Source organism: Syngnathoides biaculeatus, chromosome 6, assembly GCF_019802595.1.
Source record: "Syngnathoides biaculeatus isolate LvHL_M chromosome 6, ASM1980259v1, whole genome shotgun sequence".
NCBI classification, from domain to species: Eukaryota; Metazoa; Chordata; class Actinopteri; order Syngnathiformes; family Syngnathidae; genus Syngnathoides; species Syngnathoides biaculeatus.
Genome location: NC_084645.1, coordinates 8,010,028 through 8,037,189, shown reverse-complemented (window position 1 = coordinate 8,037,189; position 27,162 = coordinate 8,010,028). Strand labels below are relative to the sequence as shown.

Sequence of the window (27,162 nt, the reverse complement as noted above, 5' to 3'; positions counted from 1 at the left end):
GTTAGCCGAATTGCTGTCTTGTTGTATTGCTGGATATGCCACAAGCCAGTTATTTCGCCCAGCATGGGTCCTCCTGAGTATGCTACATACTGTCGGGAGTCTGTTGTTAGTTAGAAGAGATCCACATATCATCTAAACATGGCCCGAAATGATAGGTTAATATTGACCTGGTCACTTAACTCGATTGTGAGATGTTCTCTTCTCCAAAAGAGCTTCCGTGTAGGAAAAATTTCAAAATCTGTTGTTCGTCTCCCAGAGCAGGTGGCACAGCGTCTTCTCAATGGCGACTCTCCCAGTGTGACAGCTGTAAATGACGTAGCAGACAGTATGGCTACCACTGGGATATCGAGTGAGACTTCCGCATGAATGGCATGCTCTCTGCTCGTTTTTTTTTTTTTTTCATGTAGACATTGAAGTGAATAATGTATGTAATTCTAATATAAATTTTACAATGTATATAGGGATGTCGGTAGACCTTTAAATTTTTACATTGATTGGCGTTATTTGTCTGTCATAGTTCAGATAAGTATCTCATCGATGGTAATTGCATGAATTTGATTGGTTTATGTTGTTGTAGATCCTTGAGCTTTTGCACCTCAAAGACAAGCTTACAGCCCAACAGTTTCAATGTGTGGCTACCCGGGCAACTCTCTATTTGGTGCAAGAGAAGACCAGTTTTGCTCAGCCTTACTTGATCTTTCCTCTGTTGGATCCTCTCTACCGTTGCATCACTGCTGCCGGTTAGTAACGATCGCTGCACATCTATAGGCATTAGGTTTTATATTAAATGTTGAGTCATTAGATGGAACATCATCATATTTTGACGTTTTATGGCATATTTTTTAACGGATGTACTTATAATTCATAAAATAAGTAAGTATTTAGATTGCAAAAATCTAATGAAGTGGCTTGGTGCTATAGAGGTTATGACATCTGGCTCACAGTTGAGTTTGTTGGTTCCAATTTCTTTACAGGCCCTCCTGTGTCGAGTTTGCCCATTCCCCCGAATGTGTTTGTGTGTAATTTCTCTTGGCACCCTGCCGTTTTCCCACATTCCAAATACCTGCATGATAGGTGAATTGAAGACTGTGTAGTGTCTAGAAAAAAAAATTGACCCCTTCTCACCGCATTGTTTCCCCACTTGAATGTTTAATATCAAATAAATTTCAATATCAGAAAAATATAACCCGAGTGCACTTAAAATGCTGTTTTTAAATGGTGATTTTATTTAATTAATTCCCCACCCCCACCCAAAAAAACCCACCGGGCAACTCTCTATTTGGTGCAAGAGAAGACCAGTTTTGCTCAGCCTTACTTGATCTTTCCTCTGTTGGATCCTCTCTACCGTTGCATCACTGCTGCCGGTTAGTAACGATCGCTGCACATCTATAGGCATTAGGTTTTATATTAAATGTTGAGTCATTAGATGGAACATTATCATATTTTGACGTTTTATGGCATATTTTTTAACGGATGTACTTATAATTCATAAAATAAGTAAGTATTTAGATTGCAAAAATCTAATGAAGTGGCTTGGTGCTATAGAGGTTATGACATCTGGCTCACAGTTGAGTTTGTTGGTTCCAATTTCTTTACAGGCCCTCCTGTGTCGAGTTTGCCCATTCCCCCGAATGTGTTTGTGTGTAATTTTTCTTGGCACCCTGCCGTTTTCCCACATTCCAAATACCTGCATGATAGGTGAATTGAAGACTGTGTAGTGTCTAGAAAAAAAATATTGGCCCCTTCTCACCGCATTGTTTCCCCACTTGAATGTTTAATATCAAATAAATTTCAATATCAGAAAAATATAACCCGAGTGCACTTAAAATGCTGTTTTTAAATGGTGATTTTATTTAATTAATTCCCCAACCCCACCCAAAAAAACCCAAACTATTCAGTTACCCAGTCCTGTGTGCCGACACCCGAACAAGGACAAGCAAATACAGCATAGAAAATGGCTGAACTCAAACGAATCTCCCTTTCGATTCCATGGCATCACCATATGGCCAACAGTTCTTTTTTCTTTAAGCAATCTTACTGTTGGCATAGTACCAGTGAGGAACTAACTAAACAGGATAATTGGTAGAAAATGGATGAAAGGATTTTACAATGTATTTAAAGTTCATCTGCGCCACTTTCACTAAGTCTATGTACCTTTATCTTTGGTGTCTAGTTCATCCATCTGGTAAATACAAGGAATAAACGAGATTTATGCAATGGTATTAGCAAATTAACTTTCTTTATGATGATATAATAATATGTTTGTTGCGGCATTAGCCGTTGGAGCATCTGCCTCACAATTCTGAGGACTGTGGTTCAACCCCCACTCTGTAGTTTGGATGTTCTCCTTGTGCATGTGTGTTTTTTCCAGGCACTGTGGTTTCCTCCCACATCACAAAAACATGCATGGTAGGTTAATTGAAGAGTGGCTATGTGTGTAATAGTTGTTCATATGTGTCCTGTCAACCACTTCAGTTCAGGGTGTAGATAACTGGGATAGGTTCCAGTACTCCCGTGACGCTTGTGAGGATTAGCGGTTTAGAAAATGGATGGATGGAGGAATTCATTAGTTTTTTTTTTTTTAAGAGGTAAGATGGCAATAAATGAAGCGGTGTATCTGTTTTTTTCTAGATGTTTCCTGCCAAGTTGCTGTAGAAGAATGGGAGATAACGCAATGTGTTGAGGACATCAACAAGGTGACGTCCTCATAAGTAAAATAAATAAATCAGATTTTTTTTTTTTTTAAATACACGAGGTCCTCAGTTTATGATTGACATCCATTTCTGCAACACTGACAAAACATAAATTTATACTTAAGTCAAAACACATTATTATAGTCATATTTACGGTAAATATTTGTTTGTAAAACACTCTAAAATAATAGAATAAAGAAACTGAGCAAAACAGAATAGTTCTGTAATTTTAGCCCTGTGGTAAGCTTACGTGTTGTGCAAACTAGTTGATTGTGCATGGTTAGTCGCCAAGAAACACTGTTGCCAGATTCCGAAATAAACACTATGCTGGCGGCAAATGAAATCAAATTTGGCTTGTACATTTCACAGGAGAGCTTGCTGCCACATGGTGAAGAAATGTTTTTCTCATATTATTCATTTTTTTAGCGTTCATTTTGGTCGAGTTTTCATTCACGTTCCTCTGCCACATGTCCACAAATGTAAAAAAAAAAAAAAAAAAAAACTGGCCAAAAAAAGTTATTTTTGTGAGCAAGTTGTATCATTTGCCTGTATATTGACCTGTTCTTAATGTTAGCTGTTATTTCCATTCCAAGAAAGAGTACCACAAATGCATTATTTTCCTTGACGATGCTAATTGAAAAGTACAGAGAAGGTACCAAGAGAGGAACTGTGGTACTGCATGCCAAAGTCAGGTGTGGTGGAGAAATATGTTAGAATAGTACATGACATGTATGAGGGCAGCAGAACAGCGGTGAGATGTGCCGCTGGTGTGTCAGAAGAATTTAAGGTGGAGGTGGGACTGCATCAGGGATCCGCTCTGAGCCCCTTCCTGTTTGCGGTAGTAATGGATAGGCTGACAGACGAGGTTAGACTGGATTCCCCTTGAACCATGATGTTCACAGATGATATTGTGATCTGCAGTTAAAGCAGGGAACAGGCGGAGGAACAATTAGAAAGATGGAGGCATGCACTGGAAAGGAGAGGAATGAAGGTTAGCCGAAGTAAAACAGAGTGTGTGTGAATGAGAGGGGTGGAGGGGGAAGAGTGAGGCTACAGGGAGAAGAGATAGCAAAAGTGGACGACTTCAAATATTTAGGGTCAACAATCCAGAGCAATGGTGAGTGTGGTAAGGAAGTGAAGAAAATGGGTCTAAGCAGGTTGGAACCGCTGGTGGAAGGTGTTTGGTGTGTTATGTGACAGAAGAGTCTCTGCTCGGATGAAGGGCAAAGTTTATAAAACTGGGGTGAGGCTGGCCATGATGTACGGATTAGAGACAACAGGAGGTGGCAGAAATGATGATGTTGAGGTTCTCGCTCAGAGTGAGCAGATTGGATAGGATTATAAATGTGCTCATTAGAGGGACAGCTAAAGTTGGATGTTTCGGAGACAAGGTTCGAGAGTGCAGCCTTCGATGGTTTGGACATGTCCAGAGGCAAGAGAGTGTGTATATTGGTAGAAGGGTGCTGAGGATGGAGCTGCCAGGCAGAAGACCTAGAGGAAGACCAAAGAAATGGTTGATGGATGTTGTGAGGGAGGACATGAGCACAGTGGGTGTTAGAGAAGAAGATGCATGAGATAGGCTTAGATGGAAAAAGACGACACGCTGTGGCAACCCCTAATGGGACAAGGCGAAAGGAAAAGAAGAAGATATAAAATTCATTTATCTTCCATTCTGCTTATCCTCCTAGGGTCGTGGGTGTGCTAAAGCCTATCGCAGCTATCTTTGGGCTAGAGGCTGGGTATACTCTGAACTGGTCGCTAGCCAATCTCAGCCCACATATAAACGGAAGAACCATTTCCACTCACATATACACCGATGGGCTTAAACCTAAGCCTTAACCTTAAACCTAACATGCATGTTTTTTGAATGGGGAACAAAACAGGAGTGCCTGGAGAAAATCTACACAGGCTTGCGGAGTACATGCAAACTCCACACAGGTGGGGTTGAGATTTGAACACCGGTCCTCAGAACTGTGAGGCAGACGTGCAAGCCATCATGCCTCCGCATATGGAATTAATGTGTGTAAAATGAGTTAATATTTTGACCCGGTCCCAAAAATGTTTAGTTGATATATTTAATTTTTTTTTTCATTTACCAGCCAATTTCACCCATAACAGCAATTTAATTTCAGACACTGGCATGTGGGTTATGGCTGTCTTGAACCGAGGACCCCATTAATGTAAAGGGGCAAGCATAAAGAGTATTTATGAATTGGTACGAGTTATTGGTATGAATTAGTTGAACATTCTCTCCAACTCAATTGTCATGATTATGACTTTTTGTTTCTTTTTTTTTCTCCAATGGTTTCTCTTGTTAGATCTGGGTTGTGGGCAACAGCCCGTCAGCTCCCCTTCTCAGGTCTTTAGAAGAAGTTCTTCCAGTTGTCTTCACACTCTTCTGTTTCACGAAGCAAAATTTCTCCAACCTACGGTAATTGTTTTTCTTATAGGTATTGTCATGGTTGGATATGCAGTGTTTTTCCAAATCATCAATGTTTTTCACATTTTGGGGCAACAGTCATTGAGCATTAAGAATTTGGGCTTTGAACCGGAATGTCCCGGTACAAGTCCAGTTCCAGCCAGATAAAAGAAATTGCAAGCTAGTTGTTGGACAAGCTAGTCTACATTCTGTCGAATGTTGAGGGGATTTTAAGCAAGGCACCAAACTCTGAATGCCAGTCTAGGGGCACACAGTTTGTGTTCGAATTCTCTCTCTGGTATGCCACAAACATACAGTATATAAAAGTTTGCGAGATCAATAAATTTGACTTGACTACAGTATTTGATGTAACTGTAGTTGTTTTTACTACTACCTTTATTGTCTGTCTTTGAGTGTTCATTATTCTAAAACTAAGTTTTGACGAGACTAGATCTTGATTTTAATATGGTGGGAGTTTGGGGCCAAGTCTGAACACCAGTTGAATCTCATGCATGCGAAATGGTGTTCATTCACTAATACGTTTGATAGAAACACCGTAGACCTTAATAACTAGTCCTGAAATCACTAATAACACAAGCTATATTAACATATCAACAAACAGGTTCTTACAGGTGTTGAGATACTCAAAAAGAATTCCACTGCACCACTTGAACATGTACAGTAAATAAAATGAGTATTTTAACACCCTGCTATATTGCAAGTTCTCACACTTAGAAATAATGGAGGGGTCTGATATTTTCATCGTGGGTGCATGTCCACTGTGAGAGAGATAATCTCAAGAGAAAAATCTAGAAATCACAATGTATGATTTTTTTTTTTTTTTTTTTAAAACGATTTAGTTGCGTGATACAGCTGCAAATAAGTATTTGAACACCCGAGAAAACCGGTGTTAATATTTGATACATGGAGTTTCAGCTCCCGCCAAAGATTGGGTTTAGGTCTGGAGACTGGATAGACCATGCCAGAACCTTGATATGCTTCTTACGTAGCTACTCTTCAGTTTTCCTGGCTGTGTGCTTCGGGTCAATGTCATGTTGGAAAACCCAGCCACGACCCATCTTCAATGTTCAAGAGGTCGTTCCCCAAAATCTCACAATACATGGCGCCGGTCATCCTCTCCTTAACACGGTGCAGTTGTCCTGTCCCGTGTATAGGAAAAAAAAAAAGAAAAAAACCCAAAGCATGATGCTACCACCCCGATGCTTCACAGTAGGGATGGTGGTCTTGGGATGGAACTCATTATTTTTCTTCCACCAAACACAGTTAGTGGAATTATGACCAAAAAGTTAAATTTTGGTCTCATCACAAAACCTTCGCCCATGACTCCTCTGTATCATCCAAATGGTTATTGCCAAACTTAAGACAGGGATTGACATGTAGTGGTTTAAGCAGGGGAACCTTCCGTGCCATACATGATTTCAAACCATGATATCTTCGTGTATTACCAACATTCACCTTGGAAACGGTCGCAGCTCTTTTCAGGTCATTGACAGAGTCCTGTCGTGTGGTCCTGGGCTGATTCCTCACCTATTTAAGAATCATTGAGACCCCACGAGGTGATATCTTGCATGGGGGTCCACTCCGATTAAGATTGACCGTCATGTTTAGTTTCTTCCATTTTTCTAATGATTGCTTCAAGAGTGGAGCTTTTTTCGCCAAGCTGCTTGGCCATTTCCAGCCATGTGGAGTTGTACAATTTTGTCTCTGGTGTCTTTGGACAGCTCTTTGGTCTTGGCCATGTTCCAAGTTTGAGTCTTACTGATTGCATGGGGTGGACAGGTGTCTTTGTGCAAGCTAACGACCTCACACAGGTACATCTGATTCAGGATAATACATGGAGTGGAGGTGGAATTTTAAAGGCGGACTACCAGGTCTTTGAGGGTCAGAATTCTAGCTGATAGACAAGTGTTCAAATACCTGTTTGCAGCTATATCACACAAATAGATCGTTTAAAAAAAATCATACATTGTGATTTCTGGATCTTTCTGTTTAGATTATCTCTCACAGTGGGCATGCACCTACAATGAAAATTTCAGACCCCACCATGATTTCTAAGTTGGAGAACTTGTAATATAGCAGAGTGTTCAAATACTTATTTTCTTCACTATACAACTATTTAGATTGTGCCATTTTGCTCTGTGATTCAATGAGTGGGGTTTGACTGGCTGCTACATCCAGTAGCGCAATTCACATATGCACCCCGTTAACGTTATTTACAATGAGAGTGTCCTAATGCACCGCCCACCACCGGTGTTGAGTTAGCAAAGCGGTCTGGCCAACATAGAGCAGAGACGAGTTAGACACACTGCTTTTGTTTCCCCTCAATAATAATGGTGAAAGTTAAAAAAAAAAAAACAAAAGTCAAGTAAAAGTAAAAAAAACATGCTGTTATTTTAAAAGGCAATTACTGTGGTGTGTGTGCAACTAAAAGAAAAAGCGGTAAACCTGGACAAGATTTTCTTTTTTCGAACGTGAAAGAGCTTGTTATGGTATTGTGACAACAAGCTCTGTTTATGTGTGTGTCGGTGTGTGGTTGAGACCAGACTGTGCAGGTGTGTGCAGCAGAAAAAAAGTGAGGAGGAAAGGAGCATGTGCAGGTGCAAGTGAGTAGAGTAAAAGTTTGACAGCAACCGAGGAAGAGCAGCTTTCAAAGGACCCATTAAAGCCTTTCAAGCAAACCGGTGCTTCGTGCCATTATTGTTCCTCCCGCCGAGCTTCAGCGGTGCAATAAGGGGGAGAGTGCCAAAGACAGAGAGAAAAGGTGTTGCTGCATGCAATTTTGATAGTGTGCAAGAATGGACATTAAAGTGCCACTGTTATGAAATGCATGATTTTTAGTATGTCATTAATGAAAAAACGGCAACCGACATGGACCCATCCGTTTTTTTCACCACAAAACATTATTTGGACGTATACAGCTTTTTGTAACTCCCGCCATGAAATCCTCTCGAGAGATTTGTTTTTGAGAAGAAGCAGGAAGTGACGTGCATGGCAGGACCGTGCTCAAGTGGACTCGTTTGTTTCTATTAGTTTTACCTCCAGGAACGTAGCTTATTGTTCCTTCGTGTTATCCAAAATGCCGGCTCTTTGCGTTGCTGGACATTGCTTGAACACTCGGGAGGATGGATTTACCCTTCATAAGTTTGGAAGAGACCTGGTTTGTCGTGAAAAATGGATTGCACGGGTGCAAATGATGAGAGATTCGTGGGTTCCAAATGACAGGTAGGTGTATATACAGCTACTAAAAAAATATATATAGTTTGGGGCGGACCACGTAATCCGTCTCATAATGTAACAAAACATCTGCGTATGTATGACAGGGGTGCTAAATGTGTTGATGTGTGTGTCGGATGGCTTCTGCGTCAGGCTCGCCCGCGAATGCACCATGAGGGTTCCCCAGCAAAGGCTACCGCATCGTGCCTCCCTGTCATCCCTTGCGGCTGAGTGCGTCATTGCAGGCATGGTTGTTCAAAGCCGCCGCAGTCGTCCGCGATGAACAACACCGACGATGGCAGCAGCGATAAACAATTGTTTATCACTCAGCCACGAGCGACGATAACGCCGTAAAGCAGCCCGGCTCGACGCTGTGGTTCGGTTCATTAGTCTTGTAATATAAAACACAGCAAACAACACATACATGTAAAAATAGCGGTAGGAGAATATGGTCAAACTGCAATACTAAGCTTAAACTTATCACTTATGAAGTGATCGCTGCACACACGACTTGAAACTGGGACGAGTGAGATCTGCACGCGAGATATTACTGAGCCACTTCGCTTACCGTTTGCTCGACATTTCTTCTGTTTGGGGTCCTTGGTGCGTAATTATTTTCGGAAATTGGAAAAACCGTCTGTTCCCTTCTTTGCTGAACTTGTTATAGCAGCCAATAACACAACACGTGTGCACCATCGTCTCAGAAGTCAAAAAGCGTCTTATGTAATCTAAAAAGCGTTTTATGTAATCTAATGTAACCAGCGAAATGAGACCTCCCAATATGGCCGCCAGAAAAAAATTCAAAACGGATGTGACGTCACCTGCAAGTCACCTATAGGGATGACACTTGACCTTTAAAGAAATCTCATTCAAAATGATCCATACATTGTATCCTTCCAATGATCATATTGTTCAAAGATACAAAGTAGATATTGATTTGAAATGTACTTTTTGTTCTCTTGATGTTGAAATAATTACTCATTTATTTTGGCACTGCCCCATTGTAAAAAATATGTGGACTGAGATGTGTGACTATTGCTTTCAGTGTTGATTAAACGTATATAAAATTCGAAGTTATACTGGAGGCATGTGCTATTTGGGCTCATTGATAAGTATAAAAACATAAGATCCATTAGAGTATAAATGATCTCATAATATTGATGGCAAAATTTCTCATTAATAACTGTAAATTTCCTCGTAAAATATCTTTTGCTGCTCTGCACACTTACCTTAGGATGTACATCCTTCTGTTAAATCCTTTCCAAATCAAAAAGCTTTTAAGACCATAAATGTTTGTGAACAATTTAATATTCTTATATAAGACCCCCCCTGGTGTAAATTATCAGAAAATTTATTGTACTTGTGTGTGTTGACGTGATCTTTGTTCTTGGGGGAAAAAAAAAAAGTCTCCTAGCCATCAACATGAATACATCTCTGCTGTCAATTCAACAACTTCACATGGCAAAGTTCCCAAGTACAGTATACTCGAAAGTTGACATAGTAAAAGTTATGTCTTTGATCAAAAAGTGCAGGATGAGATGGTGTGTAATGTTAAAATTCCACCTTGCCACACAAAGATGAAAGTACAAACAATACAGAAAAGACAAAAAGCTTGTTCTGTATTTAAAATGCAGGGAATAAAATAATGTTTACCATAAAAACATTTTGGGAGCACCATTCAGCTGTCACAGCAAAAGATATTGTGCTAGCAATAATTCACTTTTACACAAAGAAAAACAGATGGGGGATATCATTGTAAATTATAAAAACAAACAAAAAACAAATGAAATAAATCTGAATGCGGACTTTCAAAATTTGTAATTCATAGTCCATAGTTTTAGTTGGCAATGTATTTTTTGTGTAGTTAGAAACACAAGTTTGACATTTTCATTGTTGGTTTGCAAAAACATTCAAAATTGTTCTTAAGTGTTCTGTTTTTTTAATAAGCAATGTAACTTCAATGGATGACACACTCTGATGTTGCTCACAGTGGTCAACGGGACCGCTCAGGGGCTTAGTCTGTTTCCTCAGACAGATAAAAATTAGAAGGAAGAGCTGAATGAAATACCTGGGCAAAGGGAAGTCCGGGCATCCCTACTTCCCCCACAATCTGACACAGATAAGCGAAAGAAAATGTATGGATGAATATTATTAATAACAACACATGATTATAGGTAATACAGTATGAACAAATTTGAAAATGTTATTTCAGAAGTGAGTATCAAACTACTGTGATTGGTTGGCAACGAGTTCAGGGTGTACACTGCCTCACACCCAGGGTCAGCTTGAATAGGATACAGTATAAACCACATAGACCTGCGCATTAATCAGTACCAAGAATTACCTCTCAGTTTCAAATAGGTTCATGACCCAATCATCACTTATTGTTTTCTCATCCTTCCACAAATCCTACTAAGCATTGTTTAATTTTCTTTCTGTCGTTTGCTCTCCTTCCCTCTCTGTGTCCTCATCTTAACTCAACCATCGAGGCAGAGCCTCTGCACATTAAGGGCCAATCCCGACTCTACCCCTTCGCCGAAGCCCTTCAAATGAAATGCTAAGGGGAAGGCGTAATATGGCTCAAAGAATTGAGGCGAAACAGTCACCTCTCACTCCCTTCTGGTTTTGTTGTATGCAGATGCAACAAGTCTTTGTATAAGCAAGTTGCTGGATTTGTTTTTTTGTTGTTTGTTTTTGTCTTTCTGCCGTAATCGTCAAAATTGAAACAAAGGCTAGAAATATTTCACTTTGTGTGTGGCAAACTAAAATAACACAGTGAAGAAAATAAGTATTTGAACACCCTGCTATATTGAAAGTCCTCCCACTTAGAAATCATGGAGGGTCTGAAATTTTCATCATAGGTGCATGTCTTCTGTGAGAGATAATCTAAAAAGAAAAATCCAGAAATCACAATATATGATTTTTTTTTTAACGATTTGTGATACAGGTGCTAATGAGTACTTGAACACCTGTCTATCAGCTAGAATTCTGACCCTCAAAGACCTGTTAGTCCACCTTTAAATGTCCACCTCCACTCCATGTATTATTCTGAATCAGATGCACCTGTGTCAGGTCATTTGCTGCATAAAGACACCTGTCCACCCCATACAATCAGCAAGACTCAAACTTGTAACATGGCCAAGTCCAAAGAGTTGTCCAAAGACACCAGAGACAAAATTGTACAACTCCACACGGCTGGAAAGGGCTACGGAGAAATTGCCAAGCAGCTTGGTGGAAAAAGGTCCACTGTTGAAGCAATCATTAGAAAGTGGAAGAAGCTAAACATGACTGTCAATCCCAATCGGAGTGGAGCCCCATGCAAGATATCACCTCGTCGGGTCTCAATTCTCCTTAAAAAGGTGAGGAATCAGCCCAGGACTACACGACAGGACTTTGTCAATGATCTGAAAAGAGCTGGGACCACCGTTTCCAAGGTGACTCTTGGTAATACGCTAAGACGTCACTGTTTGAAATCATGCATGGCACTGAAGGTTCCCCTGCTTAAACCAGCACATGTCAAGGCCCGTCTTAAGTTTGCCAATGACTATTTGGATGATACAGAGGAGTCATGGGAGAAGGTTTCGTGGTCAGACGAGACCAAAATGAAACTTTTGGGTCATAATTCCACTAACAGTGTTTGGAAGAAGATGAATGATGAGTTCCATCCCAAGAACACCATCCCTACTGTGAAGCTTGGGGGTGGTAACATCATGCTTTGGGGGTGTTTTTCTGCACATGGGACAGGACAACTGCACTGTATAAAGGAGAGGATGACCGTGGCCATGTATTGTGAGATTTTGGGGAACAACCTCTTTACCTCAGTCTGAGTATTGAAGATGTGTCGTGGCTAGGGCTTTCAACATGACATTGACCGGAAGCACACAGCCAGGAAAACCGAGGAGTGGCTCCGTAAGAAGCATATCAAGGTTCTTCCGTGGCCTAGCCAGTCTCCAGACCTAAACCCAATAGAAAATCTTTGGAGGGAGCTGAAACTCCGTGTTTCTCAGCAACAGCCCAGAAACCTGTCTGATCTAGAGACGATCTGTCTGGAGGTGTGGGCCCAAATCCCTCCTGTTGTGTGTGTAAACCTGGTGAACAACTACAGGAAAGGTTTGACCTCTTTAATTGCAAACAAAGACTACTGTACCAAATATTAACATTGGTTTTCTCAGGTGTTCAAATACTTATTTGCAACTGTACCACACAAATAAATCATTAAAAAAATCATAGATAATGATTTCGGGATTTTTCTTTTTAGATTATCTCTCTCACAGTGGACATGCACCTACGATGAAAATTTCAGAGCCCTCCATGATTTCTAAGTGGGCGAACTTGCAATATAGCAGGGTGTTGAAATACTTATTTTCTTCACTGTAGTTCAGGTGGTTCAGTTTCACAGTAACATCTGTTAAAAATGCAAGGTTAAGGTCAATGTTCCCTCTTAATTTTTTACGTGTCTGAGCATACACACTATGGCCATGAGCGCTCCCTTTCACTAATGTGAGCAACATCAGACATATTCCCTGTGGTCAATCAGTGTCATCCATTGAACTTACCTGGCTCATTAAAAGGTTCAGATTGCATATCCATCGAAACATTTTAAAAAATTGTTTTTGCAAACTTACACTGAAAAAATTACATTGCTAACCAAACCAAGTCAACGATTATCTATAAATTTGAAAAGTCGCTTGCAACTTTGTTTTTTAACCCACATTGATATCACTGTCTGTTTTTCTTGGTGTAAAAATGAATTATTGCTTGCAGAATATCTTCAGCAATGCACGGTGAAAGTTGAATGATGCTCCCAAACAGTTTAAGGGTTTAAGGGTCAAATTATTATACTTATTTTTAAGAATAGCACAACAAAAAAATCAAGAACCATCACACTTTACATTAATGACCTAAAAAAAAATTGGCGTATTGTAGATTCTTGCACCCACTACTGACAAATAAGAGAGGAGTGCAATGTTCCTTTTATTTTTATGGCTCATTGGACAAATGTCTTTTCTTTCTGTTCAACAGAGCCCCATGTCAGGATATTTTATTGTGGTATCTGCGTCATGCTGAAACCTCATCAGTCCTCTCACTACTCAGGGAGCTCTCAGGTTTACATTGTCAGAAAAATGATGTAGCAACAAGTTTCAATTTCACTGCTGGTAGCAATGGCGGAGTCCAACTCAGCTGCAAAGACTGCTTCAGGTGATCGATTCAGTCCGAGGAGTGGGCTTTGCATAAGATCTCTGTAATAATTTTAACGATTGTTTGTCTTTTTCTGCATTTCACTTGTTTCACTCGTATTTTATTTCACAGTGATGAGGATGATGCGCTGTATGAGAAGCTTTCAGGGGAGCAGTTGAGGCTAGAGGGTCTGATGCACCTGTTGGCTGAACTGAAAGACGGTGATGTGCCTGGAGATTTCTTCTTGGATTTGCTTCAGGTAAAGAAAAAATCCCAATTTTGACTTCTGTTGTCAATGTTGCTTTTTTAGTCATTTGTTCATATTGGTCCAATCTCTAACTAAAGGATGAACTGATTAAATTTTTACATTTTTTATCTGGGAAACAGACAATTCCAGTCCTATTGACCATATTCGTAACTACAGTTGAAGCCAGAAATTTAACATACAAAAACATGTTTTGTATTTTTGTCTCACTGTCTGAGCTCAAATTAACAAAACCTTTCCTGTTTCAGTCAGGATCACCAAAATTATTTCATTTTGTGAAATACCACAACAATAAGACAGAGAATTTCCTAGAGAATTTTATATTATTTTCTTCTAGGTAAAAAATATACATACACAAAAAGTACTGTCGTTAAAGAACATGGGGAAGCCCGGGTGATGATGTCATGGCTTTAGAAGCTTCTGATCGGGTAACTGACAAAATGTGAGTTATCTGACGGCATACCTGGGGATGTATTTAAGGCCACATCTCAAACACTCTGCTTGCTTGTTTGAAATCATAGAAAAATCAAATAAATTGGCCAGGAAATCAGAGAAAGAATAGTGGAGCTCCACAAGTCTGGCTCATCCTTGGGTGCAATTTCCAGACACTTGAAGGTGCCACGTTCATCTGTTCAATTACAGTCATACCTCTACTTACGAACGTCTCTACTAATAAAAAATTCAGGTTATGAAAAGTCTCCTGTGACTTGTTACAAAGCAAATTCAGGATACGGAAGGGAAAAAATGGCGCTGGATTCCACCGAATGTAAACCACGTGTACTGTATCTTGGTTTGAAAGTGGCGCAAAAGAGCTGCTCTCCCAGTGGCTATTGCCGTAGCATCTTCCTTGCATCACATTGGCTAGGAGGGACGTCAGTCTTAAGCCATGATGCACTTCCTGTATATTGGTTTGTGTGGCGCAATAGACCACGGAATAGCCACATTGGCTAGGAGGGACATCAATCTTTAGCTATGATGCACTTCCCCGTAGCGTCTTCCTGGCATCACATGCCTCCATTGGCTAGGAGGGACATCAGTCTTTACCCGTGATGAACTTCCTGTATCTTTGTCACCAAATCCATTGCCATCGCTAGCACACACTCGTACTGTACAATTTCTTTGCAAATTTATTTATCTTTTTTCGCCATGGGCCCCAAGAAATTTATGGCCAGTGCCAGTGAGAAGAAGACGAGTATTTTGTCCATCAAAACAAACAAAAAATCATGGAGAAATATGAAAAAGTCATGTGGTTCACTGACATCGTCAAAGATTATTGCCAAAACCCTTCTACCATCAGCACGATTTTGAAGCAGAAGGTGGTCCTATAAGCTACGAGTCTTTTCAAAGGGCTCACCGTCATTTCGAAGAGGAAGTCGTCACTGAATGATGAGATGAAAGACTATTTCTTTTGGTAAAGGAAAAGGAGATAGCCGGACACACGGTGACGGTGGTCATAATTTGTGAAAAAGCAACCGCTGTATTTAATGACCTCCTGAAGAAGGATGGCGGCTAGGGAACTTCGGAATAGGAGCCACACAAGGAGTTTCGGGCATCGTGTGGGTGGTTTGAAAAATTCAAGAGGAGGAATGAATTCAAGTGGAGGAATGAAATTCACTCTGTTCAGCATGGCGAGGCATCAAGTGCCGAGCAGAAGGCGGGAAAAGAATTTGATTTGAAATTCGAACAATTAGGTTTGGAAGAAGGCTAAGTTCCACAGTTTTTAATTGTTATGAGATTGGCCTATTTTGGAAAAAGATGCCTCATTGTACATTTATAACAGCGGAGGAGAAGAAACTGCCAAGCCACAAGTTGTGTTCATGCCCCCTCCTCTGTCCCCTACAATGACTTTTACTTGTCTCTCGCCCTTCTCTTTGCATCGTTGCCAATGCCAAAGTTAAATGAACCTAATTTTGTATTATTCTTTACTTTATGTGCACTTTAAAAGCTTATTTTTGGGTCGGGGGGCTTGGAACGGATTACGCTCTTTACATGTAAAATACGTTTCGACGTATGAAAAATTTTAGTTACGAAACGACTTGCATACCTGATCAATTTTTTAAGGAGAGGTACCACTGTATACAGGTCTATACACATCATTGGAATGTCCAGCCATTATACCGCTCAGGAAGGAGACAGGCTCTGTGTCCCAGAGAACGTGTTTTGGGCTGAAATGTGAGAATCAACTCCACAACAAACACTAACGACCTTTTGAAGCTACTGGATGAAGGCTGTAAGAAAGTGTAATTATCCATAGTGAAACGAGTCCTACACTGACATTGGTTGAAAGGCCATTTACAGAGAATGAAGCCATTACTCTTAAAGAAACAGATTTCAGTTTGCAAAGAGACACCGAGATAAAGATCTCTACTTCTGCTGACATGTCCTGTGATGTAATGAAACTAAAGTGGAGCTGTTTGGCTATAATGACCAACGTTATATCTGGAGGAAGAAAGGGTAAAGGGACCTGAGAACACCATACCAACTGAGAAGTATCGAGGTCGGAGCCTCATGTTGTGGGGCTGTTTTGCTGCAGCAGGAACTGGAGCTTTTCAACATCAACTTAAAGAAAGAACGTTACATTGAGGTATCAAGGCAACATCTCACGACAGCCGCCAGTAAACTAAAACTTGGCGCAAATGGGTCTTCCAAATGGAAAATGACCCTAAGCATACTGCCAAAATTGATTAAAAAGTGGTCATCACGAAGCCCTGGTCTGAATCCCATTGAAAGACAAACCTCTCAATTGACTTGTCAAGTTACATTCCTACCCGAGGTGGTTGGCATCTGATTTGGATGCCTCCCTGCCGGCTCCCTGCTGAGGTGTTCCAGGCACGTCCAACTGGAAAGAGACCCGGGACATGCTAGAAGGATTACGAATGGATGTATAAGGAGGCATCATTATTCTGTACTCACACAACCACAAATTCAGTGATGTTTACTGCTAATAAAATTTAGGTTGGGAAAAGGAAAGTGTTAGTCTACTGTGAAGTTTTAAATGAGTGTTCAGTATTTTGTCACCCATATCATGAATTACACACTCCTGAGTTGCATTGTGAGTATCCTTAAATGAAATAGTTTCTGGGTTAAAAAAAATTTCATCGTTGTCTGACTGCAGCGACTTCCTAAAGACTATATGTTATTAATGCAGACCAACAGATATCTGACACTTGGGGGAAAATTCAGCAGGTTAAACTTTAACACTGAGGGTCGATATTGGGTTAATTTTTTTTTAAATGTGTTTCTTTGGGATTCTGCAGGAGCTAACCAGCTGGACAGCAGTAGCAGCAGAAGAAGAGGAGGAAGATGGACAGCAATTGGACTTATCGGCCATGACACTCCTGGAGGTGGAGCAGCAGCAACAGAGTCATGCTGCTCGGGAAGGTCACGTGCTGGCTTTGCTTCATGTGCTGGCCATAATGGTGGAGTCCATTCCACAGACTGTGATATTAAGGAAAAACATACAGGTTAGTGAAGAATGCGCATTCAAACAGATTGATCTGAAATATTCTGTCGCATTACATACATTAAAATTCATGGTTTTCATTTTCCATTATAAATACCCTATTTGCTCTGCTCCCTTTATTTGTCTGTTTCATGTTTGCGTCCAATTTGTTTAAGCAGTTGCCCTTCATTAAACTCCATATTAACCCTGCAATCATATGTCACCACAATACTCTGTAATCACGAGAAATGACACCAAAAGCAGGCTCAAGTTTCTGGAACCATACCATGAAATCACTTACCACCAAAATCCCTTTTACTTGCGACAAAAAACATTGTTTAGGCTCGACTACCACTGTTGCAAGTTTCAATACATACAAGGAACTGTCAGAATAGGGATGCCCCACTTTTGAACAAAACATAGTGGCATAACTCTTATTCCTGACATTGCCTGGGAAGATCTCTTTTAAATATTAAATAGCCATAGGACACAGGTCTGAAAATATCCAGTAAAGTACTGCAACATTAAATAAGTCTTTGGTGATGTAGTCCTCTCTTCCCATCGCTACAATATGCGATGCAACTTTGCAGTCAGTAAAACCTTTTTTTCTGAGGGGTTAGCAGCTCTCAAAACAAAGATTAAACTGTTTCATTCCCATAACTCACTGAAAAGTGTATGGATTGATAAAAATTAAACTTGTGGCAGCAGCTGATTGGTCAAGAGCAGAGCTGTCAAATGTTAGGGAATCTCCGTGTCTGGTTTTGGGAATCGTTTGAATGCTGATTCATACCACCCATAACACTTGAGCACATTTTTCTTGACATAAACAATATATTGTCAAAACCGAACCTAAAAAGGACACTTCCACATTGAAAAGTCACCCAACCTCCCTGCTTTCCAGCTACGAGTGCAGATGAATGCTTAGTGCATTACGTTACTACTTGTACTACCCCCCCAGCACACACACACACACACACACACACAAAGACACTGGTTACCGAGCCTCAGAGGCGAGCTCTCTCTTTGCGTCCATTGTTAATGCATTATAAGTCACTAATCATCGCCTCCACGGCACCCTGTTGTTTCCAAAGAGGATGAGGGTGAAGCTCAATAATTAGCACAGTAAATTTTATCCAAAAAATTTGGAGTATTTCAGACACTGATATTATTATAATAATAATTGCGTTGGAAGAGACAGTCTTTCAAAAATTTAGGAAGGAGTTCAAGATTTGTTGTCTTAAAACGGTATGAATATAGGGACTCTTTCATGGAAAAAAGTGCTTTCATTCTTCATTTTTGATTTGGCTGCAGCTGAGAGATAGGAGTTGGGTAATGGAAGCACACTATGTTGAGTCATGCTGATTTAAAAAAAAAAAAAATAGTTGGAACATTCAGTTGAAGCAGATTAAAATTAAGTATTATGATATAGATAACACTTTTGATAAGTCCGGTAAATATTAGTATGGCCTGAAATGTAGGGCTAATACACATTGCTTGACAGATTAAGAAATGACTCGTACATTGGCATGAAATCATTGGATCAACTTATTTCTTGGCCGCTGACCTCTGGATCTTTTTATAATAGTTAAGGTTTCTCTAATACTTCTCATTTTTCCACAATCATTTGGTGCATCTTAGCTGCTGCAAGTTGATGACTGTCCTATTTTCAATGATGCCATATCAAGAGGTTGAATTTTTTCAGACCAGAGACCATATTTGATTTCATTCATTATGTCCTTTCTCCAGGTGGTAGACTTCATTGTGGCATTGCTTCAGAGGGGATGCATCGGTCTGGTTCAAGCAAATGGTATTATTATTGGAAACCCAGTAGACACCCAAACCCTGAGTATGGGAATGGGCCTGGTGGCAACTCTGCTATCTGGACCTCAGGTACTTAGTTCTGAGAACTAGTATCTTTCATATTACTTACTCTATGTGGTGTAATCAGTCAAAACAAATACTATATTGTCTTACATATGGTACATTCCATTGTAAACCTGTATGTTGTGACTCTCAGTTGTTGAAGGGCCTGCTTTCATGCCGTGTAACATAGATAGGATTATTTGCACAATTAGAGTCCAATGATTTTACCTTTACACACCACCACATTGGATCTGAACAGTCAACATAACATTTAACTGTAGTAATGAGTGATCGATCGACAGACTCAGGTCAAATAGTGGAGTGCAGACAAAACATGATGAAGCAGCATTTCACTATTATGCTGTACACAAATCGAATAAGTTGCCAACAGAGGTGACATAAGCACCAAGTGTGAATGTTTTTAAACCCATGTTTAAAAACTTTTTCTCATGCTTTTTAGGGTATTTCCATTCTTTAATGATATTTCTTGCACTATATGCAGTTTTTAATTGTACCTTTATTTTTCCTTTAAATATATTTTGTCATTTTCTTAATGTTTTTCCTGTTTTAACTGTTTTATTTCTTTGCATTCAAATGCTTTTAATCCTATAAAGTACATTGAGTTATCTTGTGTATGAAATGTGCTGAAAAATAAATTTGCTTTGCTTCGATTAGTATTGAAAGAAAGCCAAAGTCAATTTATTTGTATGACGCATTTCATACACAAAGCAACTCAATGCGCTTTACATGATTAAAAGCTTTCAAATACATAAAAACATTTTAAAATAAAAAGTACAATTAAAACAGCTTTTAGTGCAAGAAATATCACTGAAAAGTGGAAGTACTCAAATGCATGAGAAAAAAGAAGGATTTTTAATCTTGATTTGAAAATTGCTCACACTCGGGGCTAACGTCCCCCCTATTAGTAACTTATTCAATTTTTTTTTTTTTCAGCACAATAGCTAAATGCTGGTTTACCATGTTTCCCTTGGACTCTCCACTCCACTATTTGACCTGGGTCAGTCAATCTCAAAGCCCTCCTGTGTTTGGATTCCATTTCTTTTATTTATTCAGGACTGAAACCATTTAGTGATTCATAGACCAGTTGCAGAACTTTAAAATCAATTTTAAAAATGACTGGAAGCCAGTGTAAAGACTTTAAATTTGGAGTTATATGGTCTTTGTTCTGGTCAGAACCCAAGCTGCAGCATTCTGAACAAGCTGCAGCTGTTTGATGCTCTTTTTTGGGAGCCCAGTCAGAAGACCATTACAGTAGTGAAGTCCACTTGAGATAAAAGCATGGATGAGTTTATCTGGTCTGCTTGGCAAATACAAGCCTTCACTCTCAATATGTTCTATATGATGAGGTGAAAGGTTGATATACTGTGCATCCAAGAGAGCACGTGGAAAGGTAGTAAGGCTAGATGTTTAGGAGCAGGGTTTAAATTTACCTGTTATTTGGAACCCACAAAGCTCCCATCCTCTGCACCTGTGCAATCACCAGGAACAGGGTCTCTTTCAAAGTTATGAAGGGTAATTCCATTCTCCCGAGTGTTCAAGCAATGTCCAGCAATGCAATGAGCCGGCATTTTGGCTAACACGAAGCAATAACGAGGTACCTTCTCGGAGGTAAAACTAATGGAAACAAACGAGTCCACGAGGGGGCGCCGCTGTCCTTTACGTCACTTCCTGGTTCATCTTGAAAACAAATCCCTGAGAGTATTTTCATGGCGGGAGTTACAAAAAGCTGTATATGTCAAAATCATGTTTTGTGGTGGAAAAAAACACATGGGACCATATTTGCTGTAGGTTTTTCATTAATAATGTACCAAAAATCATTCATTTCATGACAGGCCCACTTTCAGGTGGAGATGGGACTGCATCCGGGATCAGCTCTGAGCCCCTTCCTGTTTGCAGTTTCCAACCTGTTTAGCAATATACTGTATTGAGATCTACCATATTAAAAGCTGCACAGAGATCCAACAAAACCTTTCCTGAGTCAGTATTCAATGTTATATCGTATAGCACTTTAATAAGAGCAGATTGTGTACTGTGATGAGTTCGGAAACCTGATTGAAATTTGTCAAAAAGTCAATTTTAATTCAAGAAATTGCTGCGTTTAATAAAATTAACTTTCTCAACAATCTTTGCTGTGAAAGCGAGATTACAGATTGGTCTATAGTTTACTAAAAGGGAAGCATCCAGTACTCATTTATAATGCAATATATGTATCCATAATTCTTATATAAAGTGAGAATGTATAGCATGTTTGTCATCATTTGTTCTGTTCTTCAAATAATGGCCTTAATGCCATTAATGAGGCTGATCTTGATGTAACACAGATTGCATGTCAAGAAATTACTATACTTAAAAATATATATAACCCTATATAAAATATTCTCTTCACAATATGCATTTGTGGGCCTTGACCTTACCTAACCTCTTGTCCAATTTTCTCTACCTACAGCTCAGTGCTGAGGTCTACTCCTCCATGTCACGACTGCTTCAGCCACTTGGAACTTTGTCCCAGCAACACCCAGAGCTGTTTGTTAAGGAACTGGCCTCAAATTTGAGAGCAGTCATTGCTACCCATGGTGCCTACCAACCTGATAACTTCACAAACTGTGCTTCCCCAGGCTTGAAAGACAATGAGATCTTCCCCAAGAGCAACAATTTGCCTTCAAAAAAAAGAGACAAGATTGAACCAAATAAATCACACCCCTGTCCTCCATTATCCCTATCTGTCAACAACCTTAAACAATCGCGTATCCAACAACCAGAATGCTCTGGGGACTCTGTGGCACCTGACATTTCATGTTCCTCTGAGACCTTTTCTAATTTGCTACTCGAGGCATGTGACCCTGATATTCCTACCAGAGCATTTGCCTTGAGGAATTTGACCAAAATGATTCATTCCAGAGACAAAGAAACTGTGCAAGCCCAGGAGAAAGTCCTAACTGTGAGTAGTCTATTTTTGCTTTTCTGTAATTTAGTCAGTGAGATGAATTCATGTCCCTTTTAAAGAAAAGTAACAGCAGCTTGAAGTTGTGTGTGTAGTGTGTTGACACCATCTTCTTGCATGATCTATCTATCCTTGTAATTTTATGGATTGCTTTTTTCCATGTCATAATCCTGGGTTCCTCTTGTACTTGGGGGTAATCTGGGAATTTTTCCCTTTAATGGTGTTGTTTTTAATACATTTATACCAGTTTTGATCCCAGATATTTGAACTCCTCCATTTGGGGCAGGATCTCATCCCCGAGAGGACATTCTACCCTTTTCCGACTAAGGACCATAGTCTCAGATTTGGACGTGTCGATTTTCATCCTAGCCTCTTCACACATGTGTTTGAACTGCTCCAGTGAGAATTGGAGATCATGGTTTAGTGAAGCCAACAGAACTACATCATCTGCAAAAGTCAGATACAATACTGAGACCACCTAACTGGACCATCTGTACGCCTCGACTGCTCCAAGACATTTTGTCCATAAGGGTTAGTTCTGAATGGATTCTGTGACAAAGGGCAGCCTTGGCAGAGTCCAACCCTCACCGGAAACCAATCTGACTAACAGCCTGCAATTCGGACCGAACTCTGAGATTGGTCATACAGAGACTGAACAGCCTGTATCAATAAAAGGCGACCACCACCCCTGTCTTCCCATGCAGAGGTGCTGTCCTCGATGCCCACGCAAACTTACTCAAACAGACACCCCCATAACATCCAGACACATCCGGGTGAATCTAATGCACCCGGGGGGCTTTGTCACCGAGGAGCATTTTAGCCAGCAAGGGGATATTTAACCACCTCAGTGACCTCAACCCCTGTGATACTAGAGCCTTCCTCACAGACCCCAGACTCTGCTTCCATATGGGAAAGCGTGTCAGTGGAAATGAGGGTTGGAATTGTTTTAAAAGTATTTTCGCCATTGCCTCACAACGTCCCAAGTCGCGTTCATATCGATCAAATCAAAAGCCTTTGTCATAATATGCTGTCCATAGAACGAAATTGAGTGGTTCTCCAGAATGTGCAAGGTGCAATAAAATAAAAATCGAGGAACATCTTAGGTAGAAACAACAGAAAAAACATCAAGGCACAGTTATTGCTAAAATAAATAAATAAATGCACAAAAAGTGCTGTTGCAGCATATTCCATAACAGTACTGTTATGTTCACTGGTTTTTAGTTCAAGGAGTTGATGGTTCTGGGGAAAAAACTGTCCTTGTCTGTCGGTGTTTTTTGGGACCTGTACCTTCTGCCAGAGGGAAGCAGGTTAAACAGGTGATGACCAGGATGTGAAGAGTCTTTTACAATATTAGTGGCTCTTAGTTGGCAATGTCCTCTCGGGCGGGCAGAAAGCAGCCAGTCATCTTCTGGGCACTGTTGACCACGCTTTGCAGAGCTTTCCTGTCCGCTGCTGTGCATCGAGCATACTACACTGTGATGCAGTATCTGAAGATGCTCTCCACGGTGGTTCTGTAGAAGGCCTGCAGCAGCTTAGCTTCAAAGTTGTTTTTCCTGAGCACTCTCAGGAAGTGGAGTCGCTGGTGGGCCTTTTTCACCACCGCAGTGGTATTTACAGTCCAAGTGAGTTTGTCCATGATGTAGACTGAGCCCGATCCATGTGATATCATCAGCAAACTTGATAATGGAGTTGCTGGGATGGGCTAGTATGCAGTCATATGTGTACAGAGGGTATAGCAGAGGACTTAGTACACTGCATTGGGGGGACCCGGTACTGAAGGTGATTGAGGAAGAGGTGTGGGCCAAGTCTGACAGACTGTGGACAGTTTGTGAGGAAGTCCTTAATCCAGCAGTTGATGGAAGGAGATAGTCCAAGGAGGGAGAGTTTAACTAAAATACCTGGGATCATGGTATCAAAGACTGAACCAAAGTCTATGAAAAGCCTCCTGACATAGTTCCCTTGGCGTTCCAGGTGGCTCAGTGCAATGTTTGGAGCAATTGTGTTAGCATCCTCGGTGGACCAGTTTCTTCTGTAGGCAAACTGGTAGGGGTCGAGTGAGGGTGGAAGTGAGCTCCTTATATGGCTTGCAACCAGCCTCTCTCAAAGCACTTCATGATCACAGGTGTGAGTGCAACAGGCCTGTAATTATTTAGATCAGGGGTACTCAATACGTCGATCGCGAGGCAGTTTTCGTCGATCGCGAAAGCGTGCTGAGTTTAAAAAAAAAACACATCAGCTGTATTTTTTTTTTTTAACTTTAGCTCAACGTGCATGTGCAAACAACGACAATACAGGAAAACAGTCAGTGCGTTCCCCCCTTTTTTAAGCTCTCTCTTAAGAAATCTTAAACATGAGTATGGATGCTGCAGTAAAGAAGACAAAAACTTATCACTTTCTTACGGAAGGGGATGCGGCAAACTTTTTAACAATGTCATTTTCGAAGCATGTTTGCCTCATCTGCCAATGTAGTGAAATGTGCCGTGGCATTTTCAAACTGTTTATGGAAAATACGACACAGACATTCCGCCGAAAAGCAAGCTGAGAATGAGAAAAGTGAACAAACTAAAATCCCAATTGGCCACACAGCAGTCAGTTTTCACACAATATAGTTCCACACCGAAAGCCGCCACGGAAGCATCATTTCCGTGTTTGTCACATCACCGTTAATAAGAAGTCCTTCCAAGATGGAGGGATGGTAAAAGAGGCATATCTGACTCGTTCCAATCTTTTAAAAATAAGGCAGAAATATTATCTTCAATAAAATCTCTGCAGCTTTTGAAGGAGTACAGTTACACGGTGCTGTGAAGCCATGGCTGTGTGGAAAGACATCAGAGATTGTGTTTCTCACTGCAGTTGGACGAATCCTCTGACGTGAGTGACACAGCCCAGGTGTGCATTTTCATTCGTATGGTGTTTAGTCATCATCAACGTGAACCCAGATAATTACAAAAAAAGTTCAAAGTTAATTATGTCGTGTAATATTGTCTCATGCAGTTGTGCAAGGCACACAAACATATATTTACACATAAAGAATCCTCAATATATTTAAATATAAATATATTTTGCATTTTTGTAGTGGGTAGCTCTTTCTGACTTGGTCATTCCATTCTATCAATGGTCATTCTAAACCTGTATTAGGGAGAGGATGACTACGGCCATGCATTGTGAGATTTTGGGGTACAATTTCTTTCCTCAGTCAGACCATTGAAGATGGGTCGTGTCTGGGTCTTTCAACATGGCAATGACCCAAAGCACACAGCCAGGAAAACCAAGGAGTGGCTCCGTAAGCAGCATATCAAGGTTCTGCCGTGACCTAGCCAGTCTCCAGACCTAAACCAAAATATAAAATTTTTGGAGAGCGCTGAAACGCCGTGTTCCTCAGTGACAGCCCAGAAACCTGTCTGATCTAGAGAAGATCTGTGTGGAGGAGTGGGCCAAAATCCCTCCTGCAGTGCGTGAAAACCTGCTGAACAACTCCAGGAAACGTTTGAACTCTGTAATTGCAAACAAAGGCTACTGTAACAAATATTAACAATGGGTTTCTCAGGTGTTCAAATACTTATTCGGAGCTATATCACAAATAAATCATTAAAAAAATCATACATTGTGATTTCCGCATTTTTCTTTTTAGATTCACTCTCTCACAGTGGACATACACCTACGATGAAAATTTCAGATCCCTCCATGATTTCTAAGTGGGAGAACTTGCAATATAGCAGGCTGTTCAAATACTTTTCTTCACTGTATGTAGTAAAACTGTTTTGGCATAAAAGGGACACTGATTCTCCATTTTCAGCCACATGCTCTTCCTGACGCAACCCTCTGCAATTTTCCGGTCTTGGGACCGGCCTCCAGTTTACACTGGCTTGTGCTCCCACCAGCCCTCCATAGGCCTGCATTACGCATGTAGATACATACAAACATAATTACCAATATACCAATATAAATACATTACCATGAAATAAAGTTGGATATCTGAACTTCTGTCTAATATTCATCTTTTGATCGGCAAACCAAATGTCTATCCCACCCAAAAAAAAAAAAAAACATTGACCCTGCTGTTCCTTTTTAAGGGCACTTTATATGAAGTTTTTTATTATGAAGTTGGCCCTCTCAGCATGTTGGAGCAGAGCTGACATGTCAAGGTAAGACATACTGTAGTACTAGCAATCATGGTCGTGGCTGCCTTGACTTGAACTTTTCCGCTGGCCTAACCACGGTAAAATAACTCCAAAAGTAAATATGGAGGGTAATCACAACAGTCAAGTTCTTTGCAGTTTGTGATGATACACAACTGACCAAACAAGCAGAACGGAGACGTACCCTTCCTTGACAATTCACTCTACTGATGGGGATGTTCAAATGAAAAGTCTGTGCTTCGAACCTGTTATTGTGTTGTATGCATTCACTATAGTTGTTATGTTAAGTTGCAATTCATGAGTGCACTTCATAATAGCACATTTCTTAGTTCATGGTTATAGAATTTTGTAGGGTACATTTTTGTATTATCAGTTATTGTTTATTCTTAATCATTTTGCACTGAAATATTTTAGATATAGTTTGTTGAAAAGTAGTAAAATTTAAGATTCTCCCTACCAAATAGTAATCATGACTAATAATCGTGATTACAATGTTGATTATAAAAAATTTTGATTATTATTTTGGCATTAATTGCACTAGTGTATGCAATAGTATGTGGTGATTAATAAAGACATTTTTCCAGCTCTTCCTTGAAAACCTGGAACATGAGGACTCCTTCGTCTACCTGTCAGCCGTTCAAGGTCATATAACCTACCTAAGTGATTGTAAATGTAATGTGTGTTGTTAGTGTGTGATATGCAGCGTTATAATACTGTAAATAACAAAGTGTCATTAATTCCTGATAAGAGAACCTAATGTAGAATATCTGTAGGACTTGCTTCATTGGTTGATTCGTATCCTGAGAGAATCCTGAAAAGGCTCTTAAAAGACTTTCAACATGGTCCATCACTCTCTACATCCAAAATGGACCGCTCCTTGGAATTTCGCCTTAAAATAGGAGAAGTCTTAATGAGGGCAAGCAGAGCTATGGGTGAGCATTATCGCATTATTTTTTTGGAATCATTG

The 27,162-nt window shown here is 40.2% G+C and overlaps 1 protein-coding gene across 1 annotated transcript in view; it reads left to right on the top strand.

Moving 5' to 3' along the window:
• Positions 1-27,162, top strand: part of tango6 (transport and golgi organization 6 homolog (Drosophila)) — a 42,728-nt gene that overhangs the window by 3,435 nt on the left and 12,131 nt on the right. Inside the window, exons 6-15 of the mRNA XM_061822956.1 lie at positions 578-740; positions 2,632-2,696; positions 5,012-5,124; positions 13,369-13,545; positions 13,657-13,783; positions 17,047-17,253; positions 18,978-19,121; positions 21,562-22,053; positions 26,780-26,837; positions 26,969-27,127. Coding sequence (XP_061678940.1) covers positions 578-740; positions 2,632-2,696; positions 5,012-5,124; positions 13,369-13,545; positions 13,657-13,783; positions 17,047-17,253; positions 18,978-19,121; positions 21,562-22,053; positions 26,780-26,837; positions 26,969-27,127 — 1,705 coding nt within the window. The remainder of the gene's footprint in view (positions 1-577; positions 741-2,631; positions 2,697-5,011; positions 5,125-13,368; positions 13,546-13,656; positions 13,784-17,046; positions 17,254-18,977; positions 19,122-21,561; positions 22,054-26,779; positions 26,838-26,968; positions 27,128-27,162) is intronic.